The 27,798-nt window shown below is 45.8% G+C and overlaps 1 protein-coding gene across 6 annotated transcripts in view; it reads right to left on the bottom strand.

The window, feature by feature from the left end:
- arap3 (ArfGAP with RhoGAP domain, ankyrin repeat and PH domain 3) overlaps positions 1-27,798 on the bottom strand; it is a 71,579-nt gene that overhangs the window by 17,372 nt on the left and 26,409 nt on the right. For 5 of the 6 annotated variants that reach the window (XM_056275364.1, XM_056275348.1, XM_056275390.1 and 2 more), the window contains 17 exons: positions 26,983-27,052; positions 26,425-26,545; positions 18,696-18,880; positions 18,351-18,457; positions 17,807-18,006; positions 16,861-16,946; positions 15,428-15,673; positions 13,278-13,419; positions 11,194-11,298; positions 10,226-10,382; positions 9,259-9,361; positions 6,937-7,135; positions 3,457-3,520; positions 3,068-3,231; positions 2,089-2,301; positions 945-1,050; positions 204-351 (listed from right to left, as the gene is read on the bottom strand). In XM_056275364.1, the coding sequence (XP_056131339.1) occupies positions 204-351; positions 945-1,050; positions 2,089-2,301; positions 3,068-3,231; positions 3,457-3,520; positions 6,937-7,135; positions 9,259-9,361; positions 10,226-10,382; positions 11,194-11,298; positions 13,278-13,419; positions 15,428-15,673; positions 16,861-16,946; positions 17,807-18,006; positions 18,351-18,457; positions 18,696-18,880; positions 26,425-26,545; positions 26,983-27,052 (2,416 nt within the window). The remainder of the gene's footprint in view (positions 1-203; positions 352-944; positions 1,051-2,088; positions 2,302-3,067; positions 3,232-3,456; positions 3,521-6,936; positions 7,136-9,258; positions 9,362-10,225; positions 10,383-11,193; positions 11,299-13,277; positions 13,420-15,427; positions 15,674-16,860; positions 16,947-17,806; positions 18,007-18,350; positions 18,458-18,695; positions 18,881-26,424; positions 26,546-26,982; positions 27,053-27,798) is intronic. The other variant, XM_056275380.1, reaches the window with a different exon arrangement.

Here is a 27,798-nt window from a genome sequence, read left to right as displayed (position 1 = left end):
TAATTTACTGTGCCACAGGTATAATATTACATCAGTGAACTGCTGCCTTTACAATGGGGGACACCCCCCCGTCTCTCTATGGCTTTTTAGTTAGTATTATCATCTAATAGTTCTGTGTTCAGACAAAGCAAACCACTTCCACCAAGGACAGAATTAAATCAGCCAAAATCATAGTTTAATGGACATGATTATTTCATACTCACATCAAACACATACAGGTAGTTGTCTATCAGATCCTCCACTATTTTCACCTCGTGTTCTCCTTTACCGTCCGTCTGGAAGAGGCTGGGGGCGAACAGCAGGGACAGGTTCTTGGTGCACATCTGGTTCAGGTCAGCACATTTCTGGACCCTGAAGGAAGGAAGGAAGGAGCAAACAAAGGAAGGAGGGAGGGAAGGAAGGCAACAAAGAAACGAGGATATTGATTTTGTCAGAATTCCGGCATCATGTGTTATTTCTTGAGGTATTAAAGTGATGATCACAATTTTTTTCCACATAAACAAACATCTCTTTCATTACATCGATCTCTGACTATGGTAAATGATAACATAATAATGAAAATAATAACAATAACTAGTCAGCTCACTCTCAAGTCATGAAAATCTTTGCTTCTGAAAGCGTTTGCAGTTTAAAAAACTGCACAAAAAAAACAAACCCAAAACTAAACTTCAAGCTGTGCATATGATCCTCTATAGGAACCGACAAGTTGTACTTCAGTCAGCACTGAGTGGCCCACCAGAGAGGAGGGGCAGAACTTCTCTCTGGTGGACCAACCAGAGAGAAGCATCAAAGATGTCAGCCAGCAAAAGACAGCAATCTAAAAGACAGTGGGCTGCCTCTTCAAAGGAGGTAAAAGGAACAGGATCAGGCCTATATGAAATGGGATCATGTGTTATTATGGATGAAGAAAAGGAAGGCCCGTGGTTCTGGGACTGTGTGCTGACCGGTACAGATGGCTGATGAGGGCAGCCAGTGTGGTTCTGTTGACTCTGGGCAGGCTGCGGATGATCTCCTTATACCTGTCTAGACGCTGCTTCTTCTGGGGGAATTCTAAAGATACGAGAGAGTCGAAACCAAACATGAGAAAGGGTTGTGCTGAAACTTGAAAACGTGGAGGCGACATTGGCGTCATTTAGGAGAACGTGGAGGACAGGATGATAGAAGTATGGGATGAAAACGGAGGTGGTTTGGGATGGTCGGAATAACAAGAGAGGAAGTGCAGTGACACAGACAGATGCAAACTTGCTAAAATATGAAAATAGACAATGCAATGACTGGATGGCCAGAAACTGGACATGATCGACTTTTCCTGCAGAGGTTGAAAAGGTTTGTGGGGTTGGGAAAGGGCACACTGCCATGGAATTACAGTGGGTTACAGGGAAAATTCGCTAAATTTCAACCCTATCTCTGTTAATCTGCAACAGGGATAGCACATGAAAAACCCCTGCTGTTGCTCTCTTCGGGCGGCAGCAGTGAAAAAGAGCTGATTTCCACCCGCCAAGTGAAATATCGTGATTGCAATTAGCAGATAGAAAAACTAGAGAATAGTTGGTTTCTCGTCTCCTCTACTTGTAATCTACTCTGCTCTAAATATGCCTTTCAAAATAAAATAAAATAAAAATCACATCCTTGCTCTCTCAGCTAAACTACGTTTCCAACACTGGATATAACATCCCACAACATTAGCACAGATAATTGTATGGATGACAACACAGAAGCTTGTGTGCAATGCATTCTGGGACATGTAGGAACTATTGGAAATGCTCTGTGAGCAGGAAAACTTATTTTTCTCCATCAATATAGTACAGTGAGGATTTTATTGCTTCAACTGACTACATTACCCATCAGTATTGACTGCACCTGCACAAAACCATCAGCAAAATAACTAACCTCACAAATGATAGCCCACAAAAACATTAATTTCTTTGTCAATTATGGATTGATTTAAAAACAGTATTAAAACCCATTGGTAAACTCCCTTGAATGTTATTAAACCTTGATGATACATTAAACACAACTCGCATCACATTTATCGAAGCTAAGCCTCTCTAGCATGAATCTGAATTGGTGGTGTGACGTGTGACTCACTAGCAGCCTCCCTCCACAGCGGGTGTAGGTCACCCATGAAGATGGGGTCGTCTATCTCCCTGAAGAACCGCTTCAGCACATCGGTCACGTCCTCGATGAAGTTGTCTCCGATCCGCAGCTTGACGTTGCGTGCATCCTTGCGGAACTCCTCCATCAGAAGCTTGATCCTGGACTTGGCTCCATTCTTCCTGTAAATCCCCTCGTGGCCCAAACCTACAGAGCACGCCCAGAACATCGCTCAGCAAAGATGACAAAGACCTCAACTCTCCGTCTAGATTATCTCTATGTTAGGATGTAGTCGAGGGTTAATTCTTAAAAATAACGAACGCTGGGCATCCAGGTAGCGTGGCGCTCTATTCCGTTGCCTACCAACACGGGGATCGCCGGTTCGAATCCCCGTGTTACCTCCGGCTTGGTCGGGCGTCCCTACAGACACAATTGGCTGGGTCTGCGGGTGGGAAGCCAGATGTGGGTATGTGTCCTGGTCGCTGCACTAGCGCCTCCTCTGGTCAGTCGGGGTGCCTGTTTGGAGGGGGGGACTGGGGGGAATAGCGTGATCCTGCCACGCACTACATCCCCTGGTGAAACTCCTCACCTCAGGTGAAAAGAAGCGGCTGGCGACTCCACATGTATCGGAGGAGGCATGTGGTAGTCTGCAGCCCTCCCCGGATCGGCAGAGGGGGTGGAGCAGCGACCGGGATGGCTCGGAAGAGTGGGGTGATTGGCTGAGTATAATTGGAGAGAAAAAAGGATATGAAATCCAGAAAAAAAAAAAATCAGGCTAGCAAAAGGTGGCAAAAAAAAAATCACAATTCATAATCATAATTTCATGGGGAACAAGCCCATGATGACACACATCTGAGGGCCATTTGAAGGGTGATGGCGACAACGTAGCCGGCCAAACTTGGAAGGTTTTATACCTTTGTTGCCGCTAATCTGAATATATTGCTAATGACCCGATGGCGCCGTCCCTACTAACCATACTGCGTGATGAAGGCGATGCAGCTGTCCACTATAATGGGGATATCATTCCTGCTGAGCTGCTGGTCTCTCAGCGTGTTGCCTTTCCCTCCGGCTGCCCTCTGGATGTCCGAGAACCACAGGGAGAAGTCGGTGCGACCCATACCCTGCAGATGGAGCGTCCTGAGGGGGAAAACAGCAGACGATTACTGGGCCATCTGAACGGGTTTGAGTCCACAAAACCACTGATGACACATTTTTGGACAAATTTTTGTAACAGATTTTGTAATAAATTATGATACTCTACAAGGCCCGTGTAGGTCCACTCATCAACATGCGCTGTTGTTGTTGGAGTGAGCTTGTAATGTAGGGCGATTTTAACACTAAAGACGCTAAGACTCCTCTCACCTTCCCTTTTCAACCAAAACCAGGATGTCCTTCTTCTCATGGTTGTCGTTCTCTGACGCTGTACCTTAGAGACAGACATACAACGGTCACAGACACCTCAATATGAGACTCCCACCTCCATTACGGTAACAGAACATGGTTTACCAAAGAACACCAGTTGTTTGTAACTCGCTACAAAAACAATGTGTGACATCAGTTTATTACTATGTTATTCATTTAGAATCATGTTGTGTAAGAGCTTAACACAACTGGGCTAAAATGCAAAAGGCAACATATGGCCATTGACAGCAAAGTGACCTTGTCATGTCTGTCTGTGAAAGTGCGGAGCAGGGCGGTACGTGTACAGGAAACCGATTTGTTTGGTCGGCTGACGGCGTAGCAAAGGGCCATAATTCATTCAGAGGTGTTCTTATTCATCACCGGACCAGACAGACTCACACTGACCTTTAGTTTCCTCCAGATGACTTATTATTGGCTTCATTAGCGCTTCAGGCTGACACCATAAAGTGAAACTACACAGCTAGTTATAAGCAGTAACAACAACACAACAATGAGAAGGGCTGACCGACCCCAAGATGTTATTAGCAAAAACCACTGAAATAGAATGAGTAGAACGGGCAGTCCCATTCAAATCAACTTGGGAGGACGGTCAGAGTGGCGGCCATTTTTATTCGAACCGCTGCCATTGCAAAGAACTGTGACCTTGGTCGAGGGCTAACCTCTGTTTAAATAGAAATTTGGCAAGATGGCGCTCTGAGCAGCAAGACTTTCCAGAGCTCTTCAATCGGTCCCACAAAAGTCAGTATCCACTGAAGTTAAGTCTCATTTGTTGCATAAAAACAAGTATACAAGCTTTTAAAGAAAAGAGATGGGCATTTTTTTTGTCCTTTTTATGGATAAATGGGATCACGATTACACTTTAACAAGTACAAGACAAGGCCTTCGACATGAACAAAGGCAGTGCACTTCCAGCTACTCCAGAGAAGCTACAAAATAGGAAAAAAAAAAAACTAAACCAGTGAAAGAGAACGAACCACCCGAAGACATTTCTACTATTACGAAAATACTAGAAGCTGTCAATAACGTAGCAGATAGATTTGATATTTGATATTGATATGATAAATATTAATAAATATATTGATATATATTTGATATCTCCGGGTTGGGGATGAGTTGTTGCCTCAAGTGAAAGAGTTCAAGTATCTCGGGGTCTTGTTCACGAGTGAGGGTAGGATGGAGCGGGAGATTGACAGGCCGATTGGTGCAGCATCAGCAGTAATGCGGACATGGTACTGGATCGTTGTGGTGAAGAGGGAGCTGAGCCGGGAGGCAAAGCTCTCAATTTACCAGTCAATCTTCGTTCCAACCCTCACCTATGGTCATGAACTTTGGGTAGTGACCGAAAGGGTGAGATCGCGGATACAAGCGGCTGAAATGGGCTTCCTCCGTAGGGTGTCTGGGCTCAGCCTTAGAGATAGGGTGAGGAGCTCAGACAGCCGGAGGGAGCTCGGAGTAGAGCCGCTGCTCCTTCGCGATGCCCACAAGATCATTATAAGGGATTGTGCATGTGTACTATTCACAGAGGATTTGGAAATAGTTGCAATCTGAGGAGGGGGTCTAAGAGTACATCTGTCACTATCTTACAATACCGTGATTGCAGCTAATGTCATATTGTGAGACACAATCTTGCTGACCAGTGTAATGATAATGAGAATCTATTACCAAAAATTTCCAACAAAATAGGTCTGAAATGTTTGAGGGAGCATTATTTAAAAGATAGCTTTGGATTGATATGATACTTTACATTTCCAAACAGTTCAATGTGATGAATTCAATGTGATGAACCTCAGCTGGACTAACAAATATGGTGTTTTTGCATGTTAAGCAGATACTGTGCTATGTACACACACACACACACACACACACACACACACACACACACACACACACACATACACACACACACACACACACACATACACTCACTGGCCACTTTATTAGGTACACCTTGCTAGTACCGGGTTGGACCCCCTTTTGCCTTCAGAACTGCCGTAATCCTTCGTAGCATAGATTCAGCAAGGTACTGGAAACATTCCTCAGAGAGTTTGGTCCATATTGACATGATAGCATCACGCAGTTGCTGCAGATTTGTCGGCTGCACATCCATGATGCGAATCTCCCGGTCCACCACATCCCAAAGGTGCTCTATTGGATTGAGAGCTGGTGACTGCGGAGGCCATTTGAGTACAGTGAACTCATTGTCATGTTCAAGAAACCAGTCTGAGATGATTCGAGCTTTATGACATGGAGCGTTATCCTGCTGGAAGTAGCCATCAGAAGATGGGAACACTGTGGTCATAAAGGGATGGACATGGTCAGCAACAATACTCAGGTAGGCTGTGGCGTTGACATGGTGCTCAATTGGTACTACGGGGCCCAAAGTGTGCCAAGAAAATATCCCCCACACCATTACACCACCACCACCAGCCTGAACCGTTGATACAAGGCAGGATGGATCCATGCTTTCATGTTGTTGATGCCAAATTCTGACCCTACCATCCAAATGTCGCAGCAGAAATCGAGACTCATCAGACCAGGCAACGTTTTTCAAATCTTCTATTGTCCAATTTTGGTGAGCCTGTGCGAATTGTAGCCTCAGTTTCCTGTTCTTAGCTGACAGGAGTGGCACCCGCTGTGGTCTTCTGCTGCTGTAGCCCATCTGCCTCAAGGTTCGACGTGTTGTGCGTTCAGAGATGCTCTTCTGCATACCTCGGTTGTAATGAGTGGTTATTTGAGTTACTGTTGCCTTTCTATCAGCTCGAACCAGTCTGGCCATTCTCCTCTGACCTCTGGCATCAACAAGGCATTTTCGCCCACAGAACTGCCGCTCACTGGATATTTTCTCTTTTTCGGACCATTCTCTGTAAACCCTAGAGATGGTTGTGCGTGAAAATCCCAGTAGATCAGCAGCTTCTGAAATACTCAGACCAGCTCGTCTGGCACCAACAACCATGCCACGTTCAAAGTCACTTAAATCACCTTTCTTCCCCATTCTGATGCTCGGTTTGAACTGCAGCAGATCGTCTTGACCATGTCTACATGCCTAAATGCATTGAGTTGCTGCCATGTGATTGGCTGATTAGAAATTTGCGTTAACGAGCAGTTGGACAGGAGTGCCTAATAAAGTGGCCGGTGAGTGTATATACATACATACACATATATACATACATACACACACACACACACACATATATAGTGTAAAGCTCCCCTGTGATTGTCGCAGTACTTAATTGTGATTTTCAATTATCATTTTTCATATCACCCAGCATTACCCCAGGTTTTGGTATTGCTGACCTGAGAAGTTTCACAAGCCCTATCCTAAAGAACAGTTAGGAAAGTTAGATAATTCCTGTTTTACATCCTGGGGAGGAAAGTTGATTAAACTCTATTCAAAAGTAAACCCCAGCCTTCAACACTCACTGAGCTCCTGCAGGCGGTTGAGGTTGATGATGTCCTCAGCCGCTCCGTCACTCCCGGGGCAGATGAACAGATTGGATTTCTGCAGGACGAAGTAGGCTTCCTTCCACTGTTGCGGGTCCAGCATGGCCTTGTACCGGAGCACCCCCACCCGCTCAAACTCTCTGGTCAGCAGACAGTGGCAGCTCAGTGGTGTGGCAGCCTGGGAAATGTGGGTAAATAATATTAGAACACAATTATGGACAAGGTGGGAGGGTGTGCAGGAGAGGAAGATCCCGGGCAGATATCTGACAGGCAGAACCACAGCAGATCAAGTTCATGGTACAAGCCGTGTATGATGTTCTACCTAGCCCAGCAAATCTCTGTCTCTGGGGCAAGCTTGATTCTCCATCATGTCCTCTATGCCCTGGTAAAGGTTCACTTGAGCCCATCCTCAGTAGCTGCCCATCAGCCCTGGGGGAGGGCTGATACTGCTGGCAACTTGACCAGGTGCTGAAGACAGTCACAGAGGCCATCTCCAAAGCCGTGTCCAATAACAAGCAAGCCCACAGACAAAGGAACATTGCCTTTGTCAGGGCTGGTGAGCAGCCTCAGTCACAGCCCAGATCAGCAGCCAGTCTTCTCAACTCTGTGTCAGACTGGGAGCTGCCAGACGTAGTGCTATCATCTGCCTCTTCAAAGCGGGTGCTCCTTATAGAGCTGACAGTTCCCTGGGAGGACCGGATGGGAGAGGCAAATGAGCAGAAACGGTCCAAGTACCAGGAGCTGGTGGATCAGTGCCAGAGGAGAGGCTGGAAGGCTCATTATGAGCCCATTGAAGTGGGGTGTAGAGGCTATGCTGGCCGCTCACTGTGCAAGTCTACACTCTACTTGGCATCACTGGGGTTGTAAAAAGGAATGCCATCAAGTCTACCGTGGAGGCTGCAGAGAGGATCTTCGGGCCAATGCTGCTGGGACACAAGCCAGGGCCTGACCAACCTTGACTGGGTTGCCTGAGCGAGGGTGTATGATGTTGAAAGACCCGAAACACCCAAGGACCTCAGGAAACATCACTGATTGTGTGTCCCAGTGCATCCTAGGATGTATCTTTGAATCAGGATTTAGACTAATTAAAATCAGTGGTATTCTCCCAAATAAGTCAGGGTTATGTCAGCCAGCTTCACCCTCTCCACACCGTGTAGTATATATTATAACAGAGTCACAATATATATGCTATGTGATGTAACAAAGTGAGAACGGTATAGAGCTGAAATGTGACCACCCACTATTTCAGCAGCCTGGTAAATGTCCCATTTATTTTCTCTATACACATTTCAGAAAATCCCTATATAAAATGAATCTTGGCTTCATAGTAATTAATTCTAAGCGGGAAAATGTCATCGAATCCCTTTCTCCCTCAGCTTCAGCTGGTCTCAGCCAACTTTTTGCAATAGCATACATTTTCTCTTTAATGCTTTCTTGTATATTGTACATATGATATTAGTGTTTTACAAATTACAATATTGTAGTATTTTGTCTTCTCCTCGTCTCTAAAAAGAATACATGACGTCTGGTAGAGAAAACATGGCAGAGCCAGTTGCTAGCCGATGGAGCTGACGTTACTTTGCTATGTTCTGGCCTCCAACCACGCAACTTGGGAGTAGTTTACATCACCATGGAAACAGCAACGTCTCCAATTGAAGGAACTCACTTTAGGATTGTGGGTAGTGTAGTACTTCACCAGGAATTCAGGAATAAAACACAATTTCTTTGAAATGAAGCTGTAATATAACATATTTCCATCTATCCATTAACCGAACCGCTTATCCTGCTCTCAGGGTCACGGGGATGCTGGAGCCTATCCCAGCAATCATTGGGTGGCAGGTGGGAAGACACCCTGGATAGGCTGCCAAGCCATCACAGGCTTCTATATGAGCATATACCATCGATTAACAAGCCCACGGTAAGTCTACCTTGTACGGTTAATACATTAAGACTGATAATCAAATTGCCCATTGTGACAAAGAATGGTATTTGTACTTACAGAAGCCAGCATTTCAACTCTGTTTGTTGTTTTTATTGCTGTTTTATGGTGCACTTCATCCCTATTTATGTTGTAAAGGGAAGCTAGGGACTAATGTACATTGTGATCAATACAATGATAGTTCAGGGCTGCTTCTTGTATTAACATGCAAGACCTCTTGGGTATATATATATCTATATCTATATATATATATATATCTATATATATACAGTATATCATACCTTTCCAACAAATGAGGTAAAAGATGACTTGATGACATGGATGGAAACATAAAAGTAAATTAGTTAAGAGTTGGGTTCTACCTTTCCTATGGCCTTGGTCCAGCTGTGCAGGGCTTCAGGGGTCTCCAGACCGAACTGGTAAAGTTTGTCTGATGTCAAGTACAGCTCAAATGTGTAGCGAAATCTAGGAACGGGAGAAAAGGAAATAACCACCCACCAAAAACGAAACATCATGACAAAAATGTCTGGAGAGGCCATCTTGTAGAGACTGAAATGTAATTACAACAGCCAAGATCAAATCACCAAGTTTGATTGAGGAGGAGGAGTGGGGTTGGTATCGTTTGGTATTTCTACTTATTTTTCAAAAACTCTAAAAAAATAACTCTAATAACTGACTATCTCTACTTGAGAAACCCCAAGAAGTACATTTTCCTTATCCTGGGACACAGCAATGTACGACAAGGGAACAAACATGGGAACAAAAATGCCTTAGTTTACCTTCTAGCACAAGCGAGGCCAAGTCCAAACTCTTGTTTTAAGATTTCTGTTTCACTTACAAGGAAACTGAGAGAAATGACCAGGTAACTGGAGGAATGTTGCGTTTTATATTACATCGTGCAACATACCGACGGATTTCTGTTTGACCGCGGTATTAAACTTCATGAAATGAAAGGGAAACTATTGTGAAAAGTGTGGTCTGACAAGCACCGTTCGCACACAGCAGGATCTAACCAGCTACGCCTTAAACATGGAGGAAAACTGACAATGACAGGAAGATAAAATTCCTGCCAGAAACTTCCACATACCCCAAGAGTTATCTAATCCACTTCTGATTCTTACTGATAGGAAATATGTAATATAACCTCGGTGGCAGACAAGGTTAACACAACTAGGTCACACTGTCATCTGTCACCTTTGTAGGTCTGTGCTGAACCATTTAATTTTATTGGTATTTTAAATATTCTGATGGTCCAGGTTTGAAATTTGAAGTATTTAAGGCATTTTCCCTATGGAGAAAGACACGCGACGAAGTGATCGGCTCTCCCACCTGTCAATAAATCCGTTGTTGCTGTTGCTGGTGTCCGGCCTGCTGACCCCAAGACACAAGATGTCTTTAACGCCGATCTGCATGCACGGCTCGGGGCAGTGGTCAGACTCATAAAATAAGAGAGATTTGTCCACCGTACACCAGTACTTCTGGAAATCTGGGAAGGGACACAGTATTATCAGTACAGAATACAACAGAGTAAGGAATATATAAGAGCGGAGAACAGTAAAATATAAAGTGGACAAGAATGGAGTATGGCAGAGTAGAAGCAAATAAAAACACAGCAGATTACAATAAAGTAGTGTAGAAAAGTATAGAGCACAGCAGAGAGAAAAATAATTTGTAGTATTTGTGCATCACAATAGTATTAATTAGACAGATGGATGGATGGAAGGATGGATGGCTACATAGATATGACCAAGACTGCAAGCCAGAATAAAATTCATATTATACAATACCATACTATATTATACTTACCATACCATACCATACTATACTATACTATACAGTATAGAGAGTGTGAAGATGACTGACATGACCCTGATTTATCTGGAAGAATACCACCGTTTATCATGTCAGACATGTAGTAAACACAGATGTTCATAAAGTTGAGCAACTCGTTTCTTTCATTAAAGAAAGCTTCAGTGAAACATCAAAAAGTTCAGTTCTGTAGTGGGATAAAATGATAATTAATTTGTTTTGCTTAAAACAACATGGCGACGATTTTTTTCTTTTCTTTTCTTTTTTTTTCTTTACCAACTCCTGCCACAAAATGAACAGTCTCAGGTTTTCCTACAGGATGTGTTGGTATGGTGAGGTATTTCTCTCCAGTAAACCGACTTTGTTCTCTAAAAAGGCTTTTATTCTTGTGGCATGGGGGGGGGCTAACATTCCTCTATTAAACCTGTGCCAACCCCCCACCCCCAATCCCTTCCCCTGACAGTGTTGGCCGGTGCATAGTCGCCTACCTTCTCGAGTTTTCCGAGATAAAGTGCCTTTGTTCAGGGAGCCAGACTTGTAGAGGTAGCCGGAGTGAAGGACAGGCTGCATGATCTCATCATACACGCTGGGATCTAACGGGGTGGAATACAATAGAGTCCAGTCGAGTAAAGTGGAGATCAGAAGAGAACAGATTCAAATAGAAGAGTTTGAAAAAAAAAAAAGAAAAAAGATGAGGACAGGAATCAATGAAGAAACAAATCTAATCAGCTGCTGAAGTCTCGAACCACCCTGAATATTTTCAGTTGCGCTCACTGTCTCCGGGTGAGAGAACGGCAACGTTGTTAATCTTTTAGCCAAACAGAGCTCATTGTAGGGACCACACTCCCACACTGCTTACACTTCCTGTTAGCGAAATCCCAATTAACCCAAACCAAACCCAAAACACATGTGTAAAAACGACCCGTGTTTGTTTTAAAATAAACATAAAATGGCCTGTGGACATTTCTACTCAACCTTGTTGGAAATGCTGCCCCACACATCAACTGACCGAGACGGAGCGGCACATTGGACACACTGACACGAGCGCACATGAGCCGATCTTAATCCAATTAAGGCGATATTCTTACTATGTTTTATACTTATTCAGATTATCTGAATGAAAGCACTTCCAGACGACACAAACGATATTAAGATATCAGACAGGACTACTGAGGACCAGATGAGAGAGGTCCCTGCTTAGTGAAGCAGACTGTGATGGTTTAAAAGCCTTCCCTTTAGGTGCAGTTCACATACAGAGTGCTGCCGGAAGGGCAGAAAGCTTTTACCCCAACTAACCTCCGATTCTAACACTGAGCTCACACGTCCTCCATAAGGTTCTGCTGCAGCCTAGAGTACTACCACACGTAGTGCTGTGGCTCAAACACTGCAGCATAATACCAGTCCTGTGTAGTAACTGACTACAGTCATACTACATATGTTTTGCTGCAACTTTGGTTCAATCAGCACTGACATGTTTTCATGAAACCACAATGTCAAACATTATTTAGTCCCCCCCCTTTTTTTTTTTCTCCCCAACTGCATTTGGCCAATTACCCCATTCTCCCGAGCCATCCCGGTCGCTGCTCCACCCCCTCTGCCGATCCGGGGAGGGCTGCAGACTACCACATGCCTCCTCCAATACATGTGGAGTCGCCAGCCACTTCTTTTCACCTGACAGTGAGGAGTTTCGCCAGGGGGACGTAGCGTGTGGGAGGATCACGCTAATCCCCCCAGTTCCCCCTCCCCCCCGAACAGGCGCCCCGACCGACCAGAGGAGGCACTAGTGCAGTGACCAGGACACACACCCACATCCGGCTTCCCACCCGCAGACACGGCCAATTGTGTCTGTAGGGACGGCCGACCAAGCCGGAGGTAACACGGGGATTCGAACCGGCGATCCCCATGTTGGCAGGCAATGGAATAGACCGTCACGTCACGTGGACACCCATCATTTGGTTCTTTTAAAAATGCAAAAGTAATAGATAGTAAATAAATCAAGTAAAAATCAACGCATAAATACATATATGATGCCAAAGAATTAGCGGAGTAGCATTAGCCTACTAGCCATGCTAACAGGCTCAGTATCGTTCTTCATGGGTTGCATTTTACAGTTTGTTGACACAGATAAAGCCACATGTGAAAGCAAGTGAGCTGCAAAAAAGGCCAACAGCCAACAACATAGCATCAATTTTTAGATTTAGTGAACAGAATAAATAATAACATAAAGACACATTTTGACTGTTTTCAAGGTCATGCGCTTCATGTGTATCTACGGTGGCCTGGAGAATAAAGTTCAGCCAAAAAAGGCAGGGCAGGAATTACAAATACAGCCATCGAGGGAAGTCTGCTCGGACACCTTCAACAGTGTGATTCATGAAATTTGACTGCCAGTTTAAATCCCCGGGACAGCTGGACACAAACCAGTAACAGAAACTCTCTCTAGTTTAAGATACCGTTCATTGTAAAGGTGCCGCTGAGCAAGGCATGTTAACCTTAACTTCTGTACCCAGTAGTTAGTTAGAAAGTCCCTTATTCTTTTTTTTTTGAATTAAAGGTTTGTCCCAGGCCTCACCTGAGTTACTCTGCGAGCAGAAACCCAAGGAGCTCCGCTTCTCATAACCGTTGGAGTCAGCGAGGCGACACGCCTCAGCCTCCGCAAATATCTGAGTGACTGTCTTCAACAAATTCTGTTCAGTCACAGCTGTACACAACACCTACAGGATGGATGGAGAGAGAGAGAGAGAGAGAGAGAGAGAGAGAGAGAGAGAGAGAGAGAGAGAGAGAGAGAGAGGGAGAGAGAGGGGGGGGGGGAGAGAGAGAGAGAGGGGGAGAGAGAGCGAGAGAGAGAGAGAGAGAGAGGGAGAGAGAGAGAGGGGGAGAGAGAGGGTAAGTTAAGCGCAAGTTTTACCATGAGTGGTAAGAAAAAGACTGAGAAGTAAAAAGGGTGATGATAAAAGAACGAAGCTGCAGAGAGAGAGAAGTAGAGGAGTGGAAAGGGCTCGGAGAGGAACCCAGTATTCAGCGGGCGTCCAGCTAAAAGCATTCACCGCCAGGGGAAACGCACAGCCCCAAATTCCATACAGTCTTTCTATTCAACGTCCAAACCTTTTATCAGCTCTCTCTCTCTCTCCCTCTCTCGCTCTCTTTCTCTTTTTCACTGTCCCGTTTCAAAGCGCATTCCACATCCTTAGAGTCCTAACCGCCAGCCTGCAAACAGCCCACACTCAGAGAAAGAGGGGTTTCATTGGGGTAACATATGGTCTGAGCAAAGCAGGAAACTGCCATCTGCCACCAGCTAAACCCTGCTCCAGGCTGGCAGGGGCAGGAACGGACCGAACCGCCAACGAGCCCAGTTATCCGCACAGACGGGAGGTTGGTTTTGTATTCAAAAACCCAATTTATCTGGTAAAAAGGTGCACGGTAGGTTGTGACTATTTAAATTGTGCAGAAACCAATGCGCCTTTGGACGCTAATGGTCTTCAAGATGATAACATGCCCCCCATTATGGCTGTCACTTCTGTACAATCATATTCAACACCTGGACCACTGGTGCAACGTGTGTGTGTGTGTGTGTGTGTGTGTGTGTGTGTGTGTGTGTGTGTGTGTGTGTGTGTGTGTGTGTGTGTGTGTGTGTGTGTCCCCACTACTGCAGGTAGCGTTACTGAACTACAAAGTGTTACTTCTATTTGGTCTAATGGTTATCCAGACTACTCTTCAACCACAGGATGCCGGCTCACATCCCTGTCAGCAGGCATCCACCCTGCTGAAGGACACTGAATCCTGACCTGTTCAGAGGATGCTGTTCTGTCCTCCCCATGACCTCTGACCTCGATGGAAGTGTGCAAGTGAACTGAATCTGCCCACATGAATCGTTTAAGTAACACATCAAAGCTACAATGAGGTGTTTGTCAGTCATAATTTAACAGTCTGTTTAATTCTGATGCCACTATATGACCCATTTAAGCAAATGAGACCATCAGCAAGAAGATCAGATGATGACTATATGATATCAAATCCATGTCTACAGATCAGATTCTCCGCAAAATTTGACAAAAAAATTTTTTTGGGGGGGGGGGGGCCCCCCATTGTACCTGTCCGATTACCCCACTCATCCAATCCATCCCGGTCTCTGCTCCACCCCCTCTGCCGATCCGAGCAGGGCTGCAGACTACCACATGCCTCCTCCGATACATGTGGAGTCGCCAGCCGCTTCGTTTCACCTGACAGTGAGGAGTTTCACCCGGGGACATAGTGCGTGGGAGGATCACGCTATTCCCCCCCAGTCCCCTCCCCCCGAACAGGCGCCCCGACCGACCAGAGGAGGCGCTAGTGTAGCGATCGTGACACATGCCCACATTCGGCTTCCCACCGGCAGAAACGGCTGATCTTGTCTGTAGGGATGCCCGACCAAGCTGGAGGTAACACGGGGATTCGAACCGCCGATCCCCATGTTGGTATGCAACGGAATAGACCGCCACGCTACCCGGACACCCGACAAAATGATTCATGGCCTTTTTCTTAAACACCACTACATCTCTCGCTCTTCTCTTCTCTTCCATACATATGCACCAGCTACCAAGGCTGAATGAGATCTTCATGACAGGAGGCAACGCTAATGCAAAATGAAGTCGTTCTTCTGTGAGGCACTATCGCTTTTGTCCACAGGGGTGCGCAAAGTCAACAAAAATCGAAAACCGCTCGTAAGACTTTCTACGCCGGTACCTTCAGCAGCTCCTCCTGCGATCTGAAGCTGGGGTGGGGGTTGCGGTAGCGCCCCTCTTTGTATTTCTGGGTGATGAATTCTCGTCTCTGCTCGGGCATGGCATCGCAGTCCAGCTCCTCGGAGACCGACAGCCTGGCCGCCCAGAAGTCATTGGCCCGGTCGTTTCCTAGCATGATGAAGAGCTGGATGGGCAGAAAACAAACAAGGGGTGTGTACGTGACCAGAGGGTCTGGCGGTTCAAATTCCTGACGGCAGATGAGACAGTGGGGATGAATGAGTAACTGATGTAGCCGCAAGTCAGAATGGACTCAGACGCAGCTCACTCACCATCCTCCGCATGAACACCAGCGGGAAAACTGAAACCCCATCCATCAGGGTGTCATGATAAAAGTAGATATTCATAAGATGACAACTTTTGAAGCACTTTTCCCATACCAGTTATCTTAACTAGAATACTGGTATGGAACCAGTAGGTTCTGTTTGTAGTAGAAATCTGTGCATAGTTTCCTATGAAACATGGATGATGGAGAGGATCAGTTTTCAAAGCATGCATGGTTTTCAGACCCCCCCCCCCTAACTTTCGGAAAGACCATTCTTTCTAATTTTACTTGTCATAATACTTGTAATACAAATGTTATATAATAAATAAAATACGAACTTTATTTAAATGTTTTTATCTTTAGGATCGTGGCTGTTTTTGTAATGTTCTACTAATGTTGCATAACAGAACATATCAATACCAAATAGAAACAAAACAGAAATCCTTCAACATCAAAACTGAATATAAACAATGAGTTATTAATAAATTCAAAATTTTTAGGTCAGCCTGTCATGATTAAAAAACAAAACTTGCATATTGTAGCAATATTGAAAGACAACCTGATAACATCCATCCATCCATTATCCAAGCCGCTTATCCCAATCAGGGTCGCGGGGATGCTGGAGCCCATCCGAGCAGTCATTGGGCGGCAGGCGGGGAGACACCCTGGACAGGCCAACAGGCCATCACAGGGCCCACACACACACACACATTCACATCTACGGACAATTTAGTACGGCCAATTCACCTGACCTACATGTCTTTGGACTGTGGGAGGAAACCAGAGCCCCCGGAGGAAACCCACAAGGAGAACATGCTAACTCCACACAGAGGACAACCCGGGACGACCCCCAAGGTTGGATTACCCCGAGGCTCGAACCCAGGACCTTCTTGCTGTGAGGCAACCGTGCTAACCACTGTGCCACTGGGCCGCCTCCACCCGATAACATAACACACTGAAATAAAATGACGTTTTCTCTCTCACTCTCTGCTTTTCATTTTATGAGCTGGATTACAATAAGATGAATAAGTTTGAAAATCAGCTGGAATGTCAACTAAATAAATGTGCCTTTGAAAATCAAAACTCTCTCTCCATTCTTCCTCCCTCCCCACCTGGACAATCTCGTTGCTCCAAACACTGGTGTCCAGTTTCAGGCTCTGCACTTTGGATACCATTGTCCCCAGTCCTCTGTGCTGCCCTGTATAGACACACACACACACACACACACACACAGTGCAGAGCAGGACAATCAGTCTTCTGGCACTAGACTGTTGTTCTGGTAATGGGACACCAGTGCACTGCCTCCAAGCTATTACTGGGACCAGTGGCTGATGTGTAAGATAGAATCCAGTTACAGGTATTTTGTGAAAACAGAGACCTTCAAAACATCCAGAGAGACTAAAAGGTGAGATGAAGGACTTACTTAACTGAGCAGAGAGGTAACACACACGCACACACACACACACACACACACAAACATACTGACACACACACATCCCATTCCCATCCTATTTCGGATGGGAATTACAGTATCAGAAATAAACTGGAAAAGTATATTTAAGATGTACACACACACACACACACACTACAAATACTATCACCCTTTGCCATCTATGCAATCCTGCAGATCCACCCACCCACACACACACACACACACACTGCAAATACTATCACCCCTTGGTTATCTATGCAGTCCTGCAGATCAACCCCCCCCCCCACACACACACACTACAAATACTATCACCCTTTGGTTATCTATGCAGTCCTGCAGATCAACCCCCCCCCACACACACACACACACACTACAAATACTATCACCCCTTGGTTATCTATGCAGTCCTGCAGATCAACCCCCCCCACACACACACACTACAAATACTATCACCCCTTGGTTATCTATGCAGTCCTGCAGATCGACCCCCCCCCCCAACACACACACACACACTACAAATACTATCACCCCTTGGTATCTATGCAATCCTGCAGATCCACCCACCCACATACACACACACACACACACACACACACACTCTCTCCAGTTACCCTAGCTGTCCCCACCTGCACAGTTCTTGCAGATGACGACACACAGGTTGATGGAGGCCCAGTCGGGGTTGATGGCCTTGCAGTCGGCACAGATCTTGTTGGAGCGGTTGGACCAGATTTTCTCTGCCACCTCGTAATCAGACAACGTCTCCGCGATCGACTCCTGCAGCGCCTCCATCCAGTCCCGCTTCTCCCGTTCTGACTCTGCCGTGAAGCTGAACAAAAGCAGAGTTGGTTTAGAATGCAGAACGCCGTAGTGAAGTCACTTAAAGTCACTATGGAGTAAAGAGAAGTGTCTGTTCTTCTGCAAGAGCAATCCTAGCGTTTCAGTAGATATGAGACTTAGATCCAGTATGAAGTGTCTCCGCTATGAAAATAAGGCTGGAACCAATGACCTGATTTTGGTTTGAGCCTTAGTCACCTAAATCAAAGGTGATTTTTACTCACCGAGTTATTGTTCAGATTACTTGGGGGGACAGTCCACTAAAATTTATCACCACACATCGACTGTTCGATCATAAACTCCACATCATTGGCGGAGGAGATAACATACTGGTACCTGAATGTTTTGTATGGTGTGATGAGGTCAAAGCTTTTGTGTTTGCCATCTCTGATGGTGGCGCCTCTGGCCTCGATCACAGTGATTCCTATCCCGTTCCGAAAACACTACACACACACACAAACACACACACACACACACACACACACACACACACACACACACACACACACACACACACAATTAAGGATACAACCTGTATACAAGACACATTCTTCACAGTTGGTATGCAGCAGTGAACTGATGTCCTGGTGTCGCGCCACCCTCAAGAGGAATGATTTGGGAAAATTCGAATTCCTCTTTTTTTGGGGGGGGGGGGGGGTTCGAATGTAAACCAACGGTTACCTGTTCACCCTTGTACAGCCAGATCTGTTCTGTGTTGATGGCTGCGTAGACCTTGGACTTGGTTCCTTTCAGCTCCAGGTGGCCGTGTTTCTGGCAGTGGGTCCCGGGTCCGAATCGAGGTCGGCCAAACACCAGCTGCTCTTTGACCCGTTCCTGCAGCGTGCTGACCCAGCGATGCCTCAGGACTGGCGTGGGACACAGAGGCATATAAACATCAACATTGAAAGTTAAAAGCATTGGACGCAAAGAAGCAAGCAAATGAGCAAAGAGTCGCCAGTTCAAATCCCATGATTGGCTGAATAGCATTATCCCAGATGAGGCTGTTGTGCCCATGGGCAGGGCATTTTATTCCAGCAGCACTGTTCTGCAACTGATGATGTGCTGCTCGTAGTCTGGGCAATATAGACAGCAAAATGACTAAGTTCTGTTGTGACGAACAGGTGGATAAAGTACAACGTAAGTCATTTATAAAGTATAACTAGTCACAGCTGACACTCATCCAAAGTGTCTGATGGTGGAAAACATGAAAATACAATGAACAAGAGGGTGTCTGGGTAGTGTAGCGGTCTACTGCGTTGCCTACCAACACAGGGATCGCTGGTTTGAATCCCCGTGTTACCACCGGCTTGGTCGGGCGTCTTTACTGACACAACTGGCCGTGTCTGCGGGGTGTGTCTTGGTCGCTTTACTAGCGCCTCCTCTGGTCAGTGGGGGGCCTGTTCGGGGGAGGGGGAACTGGGGGGAATAGTGTGATCCTCCCCACGCACTACGTCCCCCTGGTGAAACTCCTCACTGTCAGGTGAAAAGAAGCGGCTGGCGACTCCACATGTATCGGAGGAGGCATGTGGTAGTCTGCAGCCCTCCCCGGATCAGCAGAGGGGGTGGAGCAGCGACCGTGATGGCTCTATAGAGTGGGGTAATTGGCCAGATACAATTGGGGGAAAAAAGGGGTGGGGGGGAATACAACGAACACGACAAGGAATATAAGAATCAGACCCACGGCACTCTGACAACAGGTGGAACAAAATATCCCTGTAACTCTACACTGATCCTACAATATAACGATGCGTGCTGGAGGGAACAGGGATGCGATTCCCATTTATGACAAAAATTAGGAAGGTAATCAGTATCCTGGTAAGAGTCACAAGCCCCATCAACCTGAGGCACAACAGGAGAGAAAAATGGGGCTACTTCTGAAAAGCTGTGCGCTGTTCACCATTTTCTGCATTAAAGCATGATAGAAGGGTGTAAGGTTACCAAAGTTTCACTCATCAAACAAACTATTAATTTTATAAAAGGTCCCTCAGTAAACCCAGATATGGCAGCCTCTGTAACCACAATATTAACCATCCCAAATTTGGTAACTGTTGGTTTATTGTCTTCGGTTCCCTCTCGAGTTCTCAGTTTGAGCTTTTGATTCTGAAGGCTCACAGTCTGTGCAAGCTGCACTTGAGCCTGATGTGATTTTCAAAGTCATTTAAACTTTTTTAATATTTGTGATGTGTGCAAATATTGATGTGGGGTCCTGATATGGTGGCGTTCCTTAAGTTTCAAGGCCAGAGAACAAAGCAAAGCTTTGAGCGGCAAGGAAGCACAAGCATTCTTTTGATTGTGTGGGCCGAGAGAGGGAGAGAGAGAGAGAGAGAGAGAGAGAGAGAGAGAGAGAGAGAGAGAGAGAGAGAGAGAGAGAGAGAGAGAGAGAGAGAGAGAGAGAGAGAGAGAGAGAGAGAGAGAGAGAGAGGCGCAATGGTAATTTGGTACAAATCTGGTCTACCCAATTCAATAGAATTAATCAAAAGAGGTGAATTTTAAATGTGGATAAAAACTAAAAAAGAAACCATCTCAGCTGACAAAGACATATTCCTCTGCCCCACATATAGCCCCCCTCCCTCTGAATCACCCTACTTCATGAAGAGCTTCTCCATTCTAGAGGCAGAAATAATCCAATTCCAGAGCCAAGGGAATATTTTTAATCTGTGATGACCTGAATGCTAGAACAGCAGATAAAGCAGACACGATAGACAGTCATGGGGATTTACACATGCTGGGTAGCAACGGCCTCACCTAGCCCACATACCCACCCAGAAACAACTATGACAAATTGACCGACAGGAACGGGACGCAGGTCCTGCGGCTCGGTCGTATGCTGGGTCAGTACATTGTCAATGGCATCACCGAAACACCCGAGGACCTCAGGAAACATCATTGATGATGTGTCCCAGTGCATCCTAGGATGTACCTTCAAATCAGAGGGGACTCTTTTGGTAGGTATACCGAAAATTCGTCCCTTGGCAGCATACTGTTGACCATTTTATTTATTTATTTACCCCTTTTTTTTTCTCCCCAATTTTACCTGGCCAATCACCCCGCTCTCTGAGCCGTCCTGGTCGCTGCTCCACCCCCTCTGCTGATCCGGGGAGGGCTGCAGAACGCCACATGCCTCCTCTGATACACATGGTGTCGCCAGCCACTTCTTTTCACCTGACAGTGAGGAGTTTCACCAGGGGGACATAGCGCGTGGGAGGATGATGCTATTCCCCCCAGTTCCCCCTCCCCCTTGAACAGGCGCCCCGAACAACCAGAGGAGGCGCTAGTGCAGTGTGACCAGGACACATGCCCACATCCAGCTTCCTACCCGCAGACACGGCCAATTGTGTCTTGCCAGACACAGACACCAATTTGATCAAGTAACAATATTACTCGACAACTCTGTGATTACACAAAGTGTGGCAGCCGGAAATCTTGGTGTTACGTTTGATCCCAGCCTTTCCTCTGATAAGCACATTAAAGAAATCACCAAGACTGCCTTTTTTCCTTTACGTAACATAGCTAAAATTCGGTCTTTCCTGTCCATGGCTGACGCAGAAACTCTGACACATGCATTTGTTTCATCCAGACTTGGTGACTGTAATGTTCTATTTTCAGGTCTGCCACATGCTAGTCCTAAAAGTCTTCAGATGATTCAGAATGCTGCAGCTAGAATCCTAACTAAATCTAGGAAATGTGACCAATTTGACCAATGAAATTTACACCAATTCTTGCCTTCCTTCATTGGCTTCCTATCCATGTTTGATCAGACTTGAAGGTGCTTCTGTTGACTTATAAAATCCTAAATGGGCTTGCCCCATCATACCTGTTTGAGCTCCTTAAACCATACAGTCCATCTCGAGCTCTTCCCGCTCAAAATACAGGGCTCCTGTGTGTACCCAAAGTGAAGAAGAAGTCAGCTGGTGGCAGGGCCTTTTCCTACTGCGCCCCGTTCTTGTGGGATAACCTGCTTGCTGCCGTCAGACAACCAGAGTCTGCTGAGTCCTTTAAATCCAAACTTAGAGCTCATCTTTTTGCCAATTAGTTACTTTTAAATTGAGTACTTCACGACCTGTACTGCACTGTAGTCCGTCCTCCTGTCAGGTCTACATGGTGATGGTGGTTGCGTAGCTCAGGTCCTGGGCTGTTCCGGTGGCATCTGGACACTGCTTGGCATCCTCATCATATTCTTCATATATCTTGTAATTCCATTATAATTCTGTTACCCTCTTTCAATGTTGTATTCTGTAAATTGTGTTCTATTCTGCACACACACAACATCCATTGCACGCCTGTCCATCTTGGGAAAGAGATCCCTCCTCTGTTGCTCTCCCTGAAGTTTCTTCCTATTTTTTCTCCCTTGTTAAAGTTTTTTTTTTTAAAGTGAGTTGTTCCTTATCTGATGCAAGGGTCTAAGGACAGGATGTTGTATTGCTGTAAAGCCCCCTGAGGCAAGCTTTCCTCCACAGCCCTCACAGCAGCAAGCTCCTTACATACATAACTTCCCTCTCAACCTATCCTAGCCCAGCAGGCATTCATCAAATTCACCTTGTCTACAGCTAATCCCCCAGTCACCGTCCTAACGCTCTCATCCCCGTCCTTCTCCAGTTCCCACCAATCTACGTAAACCAATCATCGACAGTAACTACATAGATCTTTCACTCCTTTATCTTGCCTTCCCTTCATCAATCACCTGCCGATAGAGCCCTTGAAGGACTTGAATGACACCTTCACCTGAAAGGGAGAACACCCCCTGTTCCAGAGCACTTATACCTGGAGAGTTCGCTTATGCAGCTCTCTCTCTTCAGAGATGTTCTTTGTTCACATTTTCACACCCTCTGTCAGGAACTGGACGATTACATGTCCATTATCCTTAACCTGGCCCTCCATTTTGGAGGCAATGGTTTCTATCAATATCACATCCACTTTGCCTCCAAAGCTGCAGCCCGCCTTCAACAATTCAATGAAGCCACATACTGGGGCACAACTTGACAATGAAATTTATTGTCGCATATTCGCGGCCTTTGCAGCCCTTACGTGCTCTCTATTTGGTGCCCCGTCTCACCCAGCCTCTTTCTGCTCCATTCCCGCCAATGCTGAGCCATATCAAATGTGAACAAGAGCTTCAGCTTTCTCTCGCTTATCATCAGTGGCCCCACCAGCACCCACACCTCTTAAACCAGCATCATCTGCCCCATCTGTCATCTTTCCCGTAACCAACGGCATCAATAAAAAAGGCAGGCCTATCATGCACCAAGGCGGTCGCGCCATATGCAACAAGTTTAACGATGCTGGATGCACCATGTCTCAGTGCTGCTTCCTCCACGTGTGATTCTTCTGAGGCGGAGGCCACACCCACTCTGCATGCCCGCACAACCCCACTTTGCAGAAACTGGGTAAGCACCTATCTACACCTATCAACATTATAGCTTTAGCAGCAGCACTTCATAACCACCCTGATCCAGCTTTAGTTCAGTTCCTTATTAAGGGATTTAAAGAAGGTTCCACCCTGGAATTTCCCCACAACCATCCATCTCCTTTGAATGCTAAAATCTTCATTCATCCATAAAAAAGCCAGAGTCAGTCGACTGCCTGCTCACTAAGGAAGTCAAAGAAGGCTTCATGATCGGCCCATTTGCCCATCCTCCATTTCCTAACTTCTGCATCAGCCCCCTAGCTATTGCAACCAGGAAATACTCCGGAAAGAAACGCATTATTGTCGATCTTTCAGCACCCCAAGGCAGTACCATTCCCAACATTAATAGCTTAATGCCGAGCGAAGACTTCTCCCTTCACTACCCCACCATTAGCCATGCCATCGCCCTCATCAGATTCGCTGGAAAGGGGTCATGGCACTCAGCGTTTTCAAAGTTCTCTCCATCTACCCTGACTTCTTGTTGTTCTTTGGCATCTGCTGGTGAGGTTGATATTACTTTTCTGTTGGGCAAGCTTTCAATAACAAAAGCAGCCCTAAACTCTTTGATACCCTATCAGAAGCCCTCTGCTGGATCCTGTTTAACAACAATAAGATTCCATTACTCGTCTACCTCTTGGACAAATCCTCATCATTTCCCCTCCCTCATCGCCACCCGCTTCCAGTCTGGTCACTCTGACTTCAGTTTTCTCCAACCTTGAGGTTCCACTGTCTGCAGCGAAAACAGAGGACCCCTCAACATCCCTCGAGTCCCTTAGAATCACTCTCAACATGAATCTGTTTCAGGCTTCACTCCCAGTCGAAAAGCTCAACCGAATCAGCCCTCTGATCTCCAATTTCCTCCTCGCCCCAAGCTGCACCAAACACCAACTTCTCTCCTTCCTAGGCCACTTCAACTTTGCCCTACACATCATTCCCCAAGGGTAAGCCTTTATCTCTCACTTAAAATCGAATGCTTCCTCCACCCCATCACTCTTGACTTCTATCTCCCTGGTCAGTTAAAGCTGTGCACAACTCCACCTGTGGCTCAACCTTCTTGTCAGTTGAAATGGAATCACTTTCTTTGACAATGACCAACTGACTCACACACATGACCTCCATCTGTACACTGGTGCTGCTCCTTCTGGCGGTTTTTGGGGTTTCTACAACGGAAGATGGTTCGCAGCAGAATGGCTCCTGGAGCTCCCACATGAATGCCAGGTCGCTTCCTCCACCCTCTTCAAAATCTACCCAATAATTGCGGCACCTAATCTGTGGGGCCATGAATGGCCCAGCAAGTCCATCCTTATACACTCAGACAACCTAGCAGTCATAGACATAATCAACAGAGAATGCTCCAACTCCCCATCAATCATGTTCTTTATGCGCCGCCTAATCCGGCACTCTGTCACACACCGATATATTCTCCATACAGCTCATGTTCCAGGTCGCTTTATGTGCTTTATGTCATTGCTGGCTCTCTTCCTCGTTTCTAATTTTAGAAGTTCAGAAATTTGGCCCCTCATGCGGATACCCTTCCTAACACCGGTTCCATATTCAGCACTGATATTTGCTCAGACCACATTTAGATGTGGCCTGGGACACATTTGTCCACATCACATTTGAAGTGTAAACGCACGTGTCCCAGGCTGCACTGAAGGACTGCCTAGTCACCAGAGCCTCCTCTGGGTTTAGTTTTTTTTGACCTCATTGTAATTTCTGACACACATCAGATGCACAGCTGTGGAACGGCCCCGCCCCCTTGCACATTCAAGCTCAACTTCAGGTTCAAGTTCATTTATCCACCAGAGCACAGACCCTGACCCTCTCAAACTCACTAGAATAATTAAATAATCTGAGCCTGAACTGACCGATTGGGTCGAGCCTGACCGGGTTCCGGTTGAGAATCTAGTATTCAGACATTTACATTCTCCCACATAATGAATTTTAAGAATGAGTTTCAATTGTTGATGTGCATTTTGAGCACAAAATAAAAGAAGGCAAACAATCGGCTCCTGATGCTCCTAATTCACTCTGTTAATTTTCCTCATCAGATTATTTGTTTCTATCTGGTGCGACATGCATTTGCTGCCTCCATGCTATTGCAATAATGCCAAACTATTTACCCACAATAGATCATTTCTTAAATGGACTATATATCAGGTCAGGGTTCTGAAGGCTTTCATACAGATCTACATCGTGATCATAATAACGTTTATTTATTTCCCAATGAAGATGTCCTAACCTAGCCGATTCACCTGACCTACATGTCTTTGGACTGTGAGAGGAAACCAGAGCACCCGCAGGAAACCCACGCAGGCACGGGGGAGAACATGCAAACTCCACACAGAGGATGACCTGGGACAACCCCCAAGGTTGGACTACCCCGGGGCTCGAACCCAGGACCTTCTTGTTGTGAGGCGACCACGCTACCGTGCTGGTGAGGCAATTCTGCGGAAAAACTGACTTTTAGAGATGGATATCTTATTTTCAGTCATTCGCATGAATCGTCAGTTTACATCATATTTATCATCCGAACCGTATTTTTACCACACGATTGCTTTTTCTTTAAGACCTGCATCAGCTCACTGAGTTTCCAACATTCCAGGAAATGACTGTTCACCCATCAGTGGGGTCCTGATGTACTAGCAGTGTACAGCAGAAACCGTGTATTGACAACACTGTAGAGTCAGTTCTTGGGACCACATCCTGTCTAATGAGAGTAAAACTGCCTTCCAATAGCTGGACCATCAAACACAATGGAATGATAGTGACCCAATTACAACTTTCCCAGGGCTATCCAGTGTCTGGTTATGACACTTGTGCCAGCGCCATGCCAATGTGAACCAGGTTATTGGGTCACCCTTTGTCTGGCTAGCCGGGGGCGAGACACATGCCTGTTGCTGCTCATGCATTTTGGTTGCAAGTAAAATCATTGTCTATGGCTGGTTGAAGTGTGTGTGTGTTCTACTTGCAGTGTGTGTGCGTGTGTGCGCGTGTTTGTTTTACCTTCGTTATCAGCCCGGAAAACAAAGATCCTGTGATTTGTCACTATCTCAAATTTATTATCTTTGGCTGGTCTGGCCATCTGTATAGCAGCCAACGGGATCACTCCTTTTGGGTAGGCATCCTGTACGAGAGACATCACCAAGTGTGCTTTTACATCCTTTTTAGAGGGATGACAGCATTACGTTCACTATTCACTACCTCTACATTAATGAAGATCAAGTCAGCAAAAGAGCCTATTTATAAGAACCCTAAAATATTTTATTTTTTAAGTTTGCATAAATAAATGTTGGATTCCACATTTTCAAAATAATCTCTTCTTATGGCACATCTTTCAAGTCATCCCACTGTTGTTCAATGCAAAGTATAAAAGAGAGAATCTGAGCCAAGCGCATTACATTAATACCAGGAAAACTGTTAAAATAATTAACAAATTTAACAGTTTAACAAATATTTCCGATGGGAGATGTTCACCTGTATGACAGATGTGGCAAAGGTGTGTCGTCATCTACATAAACTTGACTTGATTCTGGTTTTCCATGTTTTTTTTTTTGGCCTTACCTTTTCACTGCCGAAGTACATCAGGTTTTTTCCGTCGAACTTCACATAGCGCTTCTGGAAAACGTAGTTGCTGAAATAAAGTCAACGCACACCATCATAAATCAGAATACAATAACACACTGTCGTGAATCTGAGTGCAATACAAATTTTATCATGAATCGAATTAAAAAAAAAACCCACTATCAGCACAAATCAGATTACAATAGGAATTCCATCATAAATCATAAACAAAAAGTTCCAACAAGCTTGTCAAATGCGGACATAATACTGTAGCTTATTGGTTAGCTATCCAATGGTGGTAGCATAAAAAACCCCAATGTTATTTCAGTTACTTTCCCTTTTATTATATTCTCAAGTATACACAAAACATAGGTGTTAATCTTTTTTTTTGGAGGGGTGGGGGACCCCCCCCCTTTTCTCCCCAGTTGTATCCAGCCAATTAGCCCACTCTTCCAAGCCGTCCCGGTCACTGCTCCACCCCCTCTGCCGATCCGGGAGGGCTGCAGACTACCACATGCCTCCTCTGATACATGTGGAGTCGCCAGCTGCTTCTTTCACCTGACAGTGAGGAGTTCACCAGGGGGACGTAGCATGTGGGAGGATCACGCTATTCCCCCCAGTTCCCCCTCCACCCCTGAACAGGCGCCCTGACTGACCAGAGGAGGCGCTAATGCAGTGAACCAGGACACATACCCACATCCAACTTCCCACCCACAGACACGGCCAATTGTGTCTGTAGGGACGCCTGACCAAGCCGGAGGTAACGCAGGGATTCGAACCGGACATCTCCATGTTGGTAGACAATGGAATAGACCA

Source organism: Lampris incognitus, chromosome 1 (genome assembly GCF_029633865.1).
Source record: "Lampris incognitus isolate fLamInc1 chromosome 1, fLamInc1.hap2, whole genome shotgun sequence".
NCBI classification, from domain to species: Eukaryota; Metazoa; Chordata; class Actinopteri; order Lampriformes; family Lampridae; genus Lampris; species Lampris incognitus.
This window is presented reverse-complemented; position numbering and strand designations above follow the sequence as displayed.